This window comes from Helianthus annuus, chromosome 7, assembly GCF_002127325.2.
Source record: "Helianthus annuus cultivar XRQ/B chromosome 7, HanXRQr2.0-SUNRISE, whole genome shotgun sequence".
NCBI classification, from domain to species: Eukaryota; Viridiplantae; Streptophyta; class Magnoliopsida; order Asterales; family Asteraceae; genus Helianthus; species Helianthus annuus.
In genome coordinates this window covers 102,895,663-102,904,955 of record NC_035439.2, presented here as the reverse complement: position 1 = coordinate 102,904,955, position 9,293 = coordinate 102,895,663, and the positions used below count along the sequence as shown (strand labels likewise).

The 9,293-nt window shown below is 32.5% G+C and overlaps 1 protein-coding gene across 1 annotated transcript; it reads left to right on the top strand.

The window, feature by feature from the left end:
- The first annotated feature begins 6,900 nt into the window (after nucleotides 1-6,900).
- On the top strand, nucleotides 6,901-7,819 carry LOC110867841 (basic leucine zipper 4). The gene has a single exon (XM_022116892.2). It carries the CDS (start codon nucleotides 6,949-6,951, stop codon nucleotides 7,519-7,521), a length of 573 nt encoding a protein of 190 aa, XP_021972584.1. The 5' UTR covers nucleotides 6,901-6,948; the 3' UTR covers nucleotides 7,522-7,819.
- The last annotated feature ends 1,474 nt before the right edge of the window (nucleotides 7,820-9,293 follow it).

Sequence of the window (9,293 nt, the reverse complement as noted above, 5' to 3'; positions counted from 1 at the left end):
TAAAGTTAGTTATTAGTGTGTTATGTAATATAACGGGTGTTAAGGTGTTCGGGGACCCTAACTAGCTCAGAAAAGGAAAAACAATATCATTGACAATATTTTTATGTTCCGGGTAAAGTCCGGTTGTTCGGTCGGATATTGATCCGTTAAAGTGCTAAATAAGCATTTAAAGTGTCTTTATTATTATTTTTAGTGACACGATGAATTCCCGACACTTTGGAAAGTGTCTAGTATTATTTTCCCATGTTTTTGCACTTTACTAGTTAACTTAAGTGCTGAATTTTTGTAATAAAGTGCAGGATTTTGTAATTAGAGCATGTTTTAGGCACATCCGGTGACTGTAACTATCACCTAGTGACGCAGTTTTACAATCCTCACCTCCCTACTAGTGTAGTAATCTATTCCCGGCTCGTACTGGCCTTAGAGACAGTATCTGTCTAGTGCTGGCAATGTCATCATGTTTACTGGGTTATCCGCTTAGTTTACTAACTGTGCTTTTGGGCATCAAGTTTGTCACTTTTGTTTTGTGTGTAATAAATGAAGTGACAGTAATAAAGTATGATGCATGTATATGTATGTATCAGAAATCAAGTAGCAGTTTAATCACAATTGTAAGCAAGCACAGTAATTAAGCATTAATTAAATATAAATTAATTGTACGGATACCCGTAATTTTTAGGGTTGTCACAGATACATTGTTAGTGCAGTAGTGGTTTGATACATGGTCAGATAGTGCAGCAGGGGTATAATTGTAAACTTAGCAGGTATGCTTGATTTTTGTACATGTTTGATTTTTTTGAGTATAGAACACATTGAACAGCCAAACATTGAAGGTTTGATACATGGTCAGGTTTGATTTTTGAGTATACTTATAGGTTTCAGATTTTTGATTATAGAATCATAGAATAGGTTCTGATTTTTGAGTATAGAAACATAGAACAAGTTTCTGATTTTGGCGGGAAGGGTTTTGGAAGTTGCAGGGGGTAATGTTGTGTCTTAACACAAAGTACAGGGGGTAATAACAAAGGACAAATTAATAATTTACCAGTAGGGGGTAATTGTGCGACATAACAGGAATGTTGGGGGGTAAAATTGAAGGGTAATATAGTCATTTCAAGTTATAGTTAACAGGTCTGTTAACAACTATGACGCCGGGGGGGGGGGGGTAAACTTGCGACATAACACCAAACGTTGGGGGGGGGAATTGCAATTATTTCTTTAGGGGGGGGTCAGAGTGCCAATTGGCCTAAACCCCAGGGGGTAAAATTGCAGTTTACTCTTTTTTTATTATTTCGTTGTTTTCACGATTATTATTTAACAAAATACGTTTTAAATATACAAATAAATATGTATTTTTATTAGTCGCTTGTTTTTATAAAAGTTGTTTTAAAAAATATTTTATTTTTTTTACATTTTATTTAAACCATCTATCGTTTTTAAAATTATTCATTTTTAAACCATTTGTTTTTTTTTAAATCGTGCTTTTTAAATTCGTTTGTCTTTTAAAGTTTTTCTAACATTTCATTTTAAACCATTCTTATTAAAATCATTTATTTTTTAAACAACTCGCTTTTTTAAGTCGTTCATCTTTTAAATTTTACAAAACGACGTGTATAAAAAAACAAAAGAAATGTAAGATTTGAAAAAAGAACATTCTAATAAAAGGTTTGCAAAAGATCATTCATTTTTCAAACTTTTTTTAGAATAGTTTATTTGTTTTTCAAATCTTCCATTTCTTTGAACCGTTTGTTTACTCAAAATTCGTTATTTTTAACCTTTCGTTTATTAAATTCGTGCATTTTTTAGTACCTTACACTTGTTAACTTATTAATTTAAGGTTTTGTTTTTTTTATAAACATCCTTTTTAATCTTCGTTTTTTTAAAACACTCGTTCGTTTAAAATCGATCGTTTTTAAATTCCTTCGATTTTTGAAATCGTTCATTTTCTGAAGTTATTTTCTCTAATGGATATAAGTAAACTGAATACAAACTTTCAAAAATGAATGGTTTCAAAAACGGTTCTAAAAGGAACGGTTTAAAAAGAAACGCTTTTAAAAATTAACTACTTAAAAAAAAAGAATTGTTTGTAAAACTTAAAAAAATGATTTTAAAAAGAACGGTATAAAATGAATTGTTTAAAAAAATTAAATGACAAATAACTTTAAAAAACGATTTCAATAAACAAGTGGTTTAAAAATGAATAATTTTAAAAACGATGGACAGTTTAAAAAATACCAAAAACAAATAATTTTAAAAACGACGTTTATAAAAAAACAAACGGTTAATGAAAATACATATTTATTTGTATATATAAAACATATTTTGTTAAATAATAATCATGAAAATAACGAAATAAAAAATAAACTTGAGCAATTGCAATAATAATAATATCTCAATACTAAAAGAACTTTGTAATTATCAAAAACAACTCTTAAGGTATATAATTACTCTTACACTTAACTGTAAAAAAGTAACAAAGTTAGTGTTAGGGGCCAAAACCGTTATAAAATGTAACCTCGGGGGCTGATATGTTAAAATATTACTTTTGGGCTGAAAGAGTTAAACCGGCTAAAACATAGTGTCCAAAACACTAACTTTACTCTTTAAAATAAGTAAAGCAACTTTATCTAAAATAAACAGAAAAATATATTGTTTAAAATAAACAATAAAAAGTATTGTCTAAATTTTAATTACCCAAATTAAGTAATATTATATATTTTACTTACTTAATTACATCAATACATCATATAGCTCAATATATACTCTAAACAGAAAATTACCACTCAAATCTAAAAGAATAAGCTAAAAACTAACTTCCAATTAAAGTAATACGTATACGTAAAAGTAATATCATATAAACTTTTGAAAGCAAAAGAGTGACCCGACAAGTCTATTTTAAATCTCATTATCTCATCTTCTCAAAAAACTAATTTAACCTTTAAGACAATTAAAGTATTATATACTGATAAAAAAAAAAACCCTTGATTACGTTAACCATTTTCTCTTTTTAGTATGCACAGGGTAATTTTTTTCTTATATAATAACCATACCCCATGTATGTTAAATTGTTGATTAGTTTTTGAAATCAAGTACCCAAAAAGTACTTTAGACTTGAATATAAGTGTGGATTCAACTACTCAAGACTTTTTTTATGGACTTTATAGGCCGATAAATTACACTTAAGTCATAGATTAGTATACTTAAACTAGTATATTATCACTTTCAAATTATTATAAAATAAATTCCCCCGTTCCTAAATCATTGCCGCCTAGGAAGGATCGACTCCAACTATCACCTCCGACGAAAATTTGGATTTAAGTTCGTAAAAGGAAATTACAATTAACTTTGTGTGTATTGGATCCTTGTATGTTTGTGTGTCCAATCTCTACTCAAGAATATCCATATTTATTTGTGTGAGATCTATATGTGCATGTTCTAAGAAACTCAAATTCGATTTTTGTGTTGATGTGTATAAAAGAATGTGTTTTGTGTAAAAACTAAAAAGTTTAATGTGTCTACATAAATGATTTGATTATATGAGAATGGTTCAATTGTGTGTAGAAATAGATGGTTTGGTTTCACCTTATGAGCTAATGGAATGTAAATTCTCGTTGCGTGTATCAAAATCATTGTATGAGTGCGTATTTTAGCTAGTAAATAGTTCATTTTAGAGAACTTGGATACATTCTTTTTATTTTATTTTATTTTATTTTTTTTTTGTTTTTGTTAATGTTTGTAAAACTTTAGTAAGAATTCCATATGTGTAAGATCAATATGTGCATGTTCTTAGAAACCCAAATCAATTGTTATGTTATGTGTACAAAACAATGTATTTATCTGTAAAAAGTTTAATGTGTTTACATAAATGATTTGATTATGTGAATATTGTTCAAATTTGTGTGTAGAAACAGTTGGTTTGGTTTCACGTTATGAGCTAATGGAATATAATTTTTTGTTGCGTGTGAAGAAATTAATGTATACCAAATTTAGAGTAGTTTGAATGTGTGTTAACTAATCTACCTTAAATCTACTCATGGAACTTTACGATGGTAATTGTTAAGAGCACCCGTAGTGGTAATTTGATTGGGCGTGAAGTGGCAAAGATCATGCCCTATAATACTCCGTACACCGCCCCCGGGTCGTGATTCGATCAGTGTTGGCATCATTGTGAAAACGTTAGTGAAGAGGCTTGATCTTGAAAAAGGAGTTTAGTGCCACATATCATATAATGCCAAAAAAAAAAAAAAAAAAAAAAAAACTTTATCTTCAATTCTCATTACACATAGTCTAACTATGAACCTCTTTCTATTCAATGGAGTTCGTTGTTGAAATGTTTCCTTGGTTATTTAGTGATAACTTTTTTCTCATTTTAATAATTAGTCGGTGGTCATATTTGCTTTTCACATCCTAACCCAAAGTTAAGTATATTGTTTTTTTTTCTTATCTAGATGAAATAATGTTGGATATCCTAATAGTATAGAAAATTCCACCAATTTTGACTCTTTAGCAAAAGTAATTTAAAAGCTAAACATTTCTTTGGATAATAAGTTATTTAATTTTCGGCTTAGAGAAATGACTTTCATTTTGTTTACAGTAATTGATGAACATATGATAAAAACGAATAAGACATGACATGGTTTCAGGACACAATCTACCATCCTTTTGAAATTTTATGTCTCCGTAAAGTATGAGACATAGGTACAACACAGATAGGGTTAACCGTGTTTTTACATTATACGTTTCCTCTTCAAATTTACATTCCATTAGCTAATAACGGGGTTGACCGGCTAACTCAACACCATTGACCATGTATCAACGGATCATTTACTCGTCACGTGCGAGTATGCAAACCAACTTTGGGTCGTGGTCTCTTTGTGGACAAAAATACCCCCACCAAGATATCAGGTAAGTGTAGTGGAATTACTTGAACACGTTCATAGTTTGCAGCTTTTGGGTCACATGAAGAAGACTATGTATATTGTTATGGCTACTGAATGTTGGTCGTTATGGAGGACACACAATGAGTTAATCCTCAACAATAAACCAAAACAGTCACAAAAGTTAATCGGGGAGATAAAGGCCTTTTCTTTCCTATGGATCCGCTCAAGAGCATAATACTTGAAATTGGATTGGAGGTCCTAGAGAGAATTTAAGGTGGCAATATAACCTACTGTGTCAGCATGTAGTGTGCCATGTAATCATCTATGTCCCCAATTTTTTCCATTGCTGTACTTTTTCGATCAGCATGCTTGATTTTCAATGAAATCGCCACTTAAAAATAGATATACACATTAGCAGTGGCGGACCCAGAAAATTTTTTCATGGGGTGCGGAAATTTTCAGAGGTCCTTTATTTATTGTTATATAATAAATTTTTTCGGTCCGGTTCGGGTCAGATCGGACCGATTCGGATCGTATAAAAAGATAATCAAACTAAATTTTATATAATCAAGAAAAAGTACGTTAATCTTTGTTCAATTGCATAATAGAAAATACAATATCGTACGGGTTTACATTCTTTGAAATGTAACCATTATAACATCTCTATTTTAATATCGTTACGAAAATCATTAGTTTTTATGCGTGGTACAAATGGTTCAAATTTAAAACTGCATGTATTAAATTTTAAAGAAGATATGAAAATAGTGTAAATTGTAAATTATAAACTACGTGTATTTAATATAAAAGATCAGTAATATAATTCATATTCATATTCATAGTATTTACATAGTAAAAATTAATGAATAATAATATGAAAAGTAAAATAATAATAATGATTTTCTCATGCTTGTTTAAATTGTGCCTCTAGATTGGAAATTACTAACTCAAGTTTCGATGTACTTCAACTAACTTTTTTTAATAGCACAAGGAACTTTATTAACCACAAAACAAATGTACTGCAACTAACTACTGCATTATGCATTGAATTGCATTTCAAAGACCATCTTCTTCTCTATGTCTCCCTTTTTCAATTCCGATTTCTGGAGCTCCTCCATGATTCCTGTAACTTCTTTCTGTTCACCGGAAAACTTTTTTTTTGTTCTCCTCTTTCTTCTTCGGTCATGGGGTGCGGCGTTAATATTTCAAGGGGTGCGGTGTTGATATTTTATAAGGGGCGCATCACGCATATATACTAACCGAAAAAAAGTCATGGGGTGCGCCCGTCCCCCTTGGGGACAACCTGGGTCCGCCCCTGCACATTAGTGTATGAATAGTTAAATGCATAATTTTATATTTTTATCATCATCAAAATAAACAAGGAATGTATAGTTTTTTTTTAACAAAAATATGATATGTAAAATAACAATAAACTTTGAGTTAATAATCCCTTTAATTAGTGCTCCCAATGGATGATTTATGTTCAATAAGTGAAAGTGAAATGCATGATTTGTATTCAATTAGTGCTCCTAATGGATGATTTATATTCACTATCATTCATTTAACTCTATTAAGGATACTTCAAATTTCCAACCTTGCTTAGTAATTATTTTTTTAACCACAATCTCACATCAAAATGCAACTCTTCAAATCTAGTAAGCCGTAAGCCAGCTTGGCGCGCCGAGCCACCTACGTGTTCCGACAACAAGGCTTCAATCATGCCAGCCCATGGGGTAGTGACACCTGTCTTATTTCTTCGTAATTAAGCCAAAATACATAAAAACAATGGGACCCACATTGCTGACGTCACCACTTTTATAAAAGCCACGGTGGTCCCCACTTAAGTGCCGGCTGACTCGACACCATTAACCTTACGTAACTAAAATCAGTTGGTCTTACGGTTAAAATACTATAATTTATTTATAAACTATTATGCTTAAATGACCAAAACACCCTTGGTGGGCCCCACCAACACTCAACATTTTGCCCTTTAAATACCGGCTTCCAACCCTTCCTTTCTTCCCTTTCGATCTCCTTCTTTCCACCACCGTATAAAACCATTTTTCCGGCAATGTTGTCGTTGACTTTTCCGGCAGCCGTTGACCACCTCCCCTCCGACCCCTTTTTCGCAACCGGGTTCGACCCGTGGGCCACCGACACCCACGAAACCCCTTTTTTCCACCCAACTCAAGAGCCCGTCTTCTCGTTTTCCGACGACTCCACCCAGAAGACAAACACCTCCAATTCCGACGCTGGAACTCCGGCGGTAGTCAACCCGATCGACGAACGTAAGCAACGACGCATGATCTCAAACCGGGAGTCGGCTAGGCGCTCCCGGATGAGGAAACAAAAGCACTTGGAGAACCTTAGGAACCTTGTGAACCGGCATAAGGCCGGAAACCGGGACCTAACGAACCGGTTACGCTTCATTAGCCACCAGGAACAGATTCTTCGACGCGAAAACGAGCGGCTCAAGTCGGAATTAGGGATGCTCCGGCAGAAACTATGGGACTTGCATCAAGTAATGAGAGTGTGGCAGCTACCAAATAACCAGTTTTTATCGTCTGCATGGCCATGCAATAATAATAATAATAATCACGTGACCTCCTACAATGAACAAATCCCACCATCATTAATCACATAAGTTAAGGTTTATATATAACTACTCACTAAGTTAATATATATGATGAAAAGGTTAGCGGTTCAACATAATAATGGTTCTGAAAACAACGCGTAACTATATATTTATATATATAAATATGTGTAATTTTGTAAAGCAATGGTGTTAAGTAGTTGAGGGAGGTAATGGTGAAGTAGTGGGAGGTTAAGTTTGTGTTCACATGATTCTTGGTAACAAGAGTTGCCATTTTGTAAAGATTCACTATGAAACATAATTTGGCTTATTAAATGAAAAGTCAGTTTGGAGCTTGGTGTCTTGTATCTATAATTGTCCATTTTGTTGGTTAAAATATTATTTTGGATTATGTTTGATATGTTAATATTCTATTCTAGTGTGAATTAACTTTAACTAAAGCTATACCGTTGATAGTTACATCAACTTTTATAATCTTAATATCTTAATATTTTCAAAAAATGTATAAATCCATCATCTCTCTATGAAACAATGTGGGTATTGCGATCTGTTTTTTTTTTTTTAAAAAGCGTTATTTAATATGATTTAATAATTTCTTAGGTTATAAGGGGTAGGGATGGTCATCACTTGTACAAATTTCATCACATCCAATCAAGTTTCGCCATGTCATCAACCATTATTCCATCTCTCACAACCTTTTTTAGTGAAAATGGTCATCACTCACCACCACACCCAACAATTTCCCCCCAACCAACAATTTCCCACACATCAATCAAAACATAACGCGTCAAAAATATAACGGGATTTAAAGTTGACGCGTGATGGCAAGGGGGTGGCGGTGGTGTTTTGCAATTGTTCACGCGTGAACAAGTTTCATCACGCACAAAAAGGTCTCCACCCCGGGTGGCGTAACGGTGCGTTCATCTATATATATAAAAGGGCCCAAGGGTTTGCGTCCTTTGCGACGTTAAGAGGCAATGTTGTAAATATGTGTCACACAAATTACGACTTCTTCACTTTTAAATATTATTTAAGTGTTGTATAAGGTTTGAAGCATAAGTAGATAATGGTGTATGTAAACTATTACTATAAAGTATAACACTTTTTTTTTTGTTTGACTCAGTGTTGTAATAATTACTTTAGTTTCAATGTATCTATATACAATGGTGGCATCTACCTCTTATAATTGATCTAATGTTGTATTTATTTTATAATCATATAACTTTAGATTTTCATTAACTCTCCAAATGTTGCATTTAGTTTTGACTTTTGAGGTACATCATACATGTATATAACAGTATGTATAACACATTATAAAGGTGCACCCAACTTCTCATATTTGATTCACACCACTAGAAAACTGGCTTTTAACAACAAAGAGAATCGCAGACAAGCATTTGTTTTGATGTTGTGGTGTTTCTTGATGATCCTTTAGTATGTCGATTAGTTCTTTACTCGCATCATCTTTCCCAACAGACCGTCATTCATGGCTTCGACCTTCACTGAGAGAACACAACCGAATATGCCATGTTCAAACCCTTTTGTTTTGTAGCGTCATTGATAAGATTACATTTTGATACATATGTATATAACGAGGCGTATCATAGTGTGACTAACTACTATGTTTGAATGTTGATGAAAAAAATTGAAAATCGTTGTTTGTTAATACTTGTTGCTTGATTTTTAGGTTTAGCACTCGAAAAAAGAATTGAGCATTATTGTAGAGTACACCATGGATAACGAAATGAACTTTATTACCTAGAAACATCGTAGATCACAACTCTGGAACAAGAAACCAACCCTAAATCTTCGTTACCAAGACA

Bases quoted from the DNA above. Each gene is read 5' to 3' on its own strand.
- LOC110867841 (XM_022116892.2), top strand. From the start codon at position 6,949: ATGTTGTCGTTGACTTTTCCGGCAGCCGTTGACCACCTCCCCTCCGAC.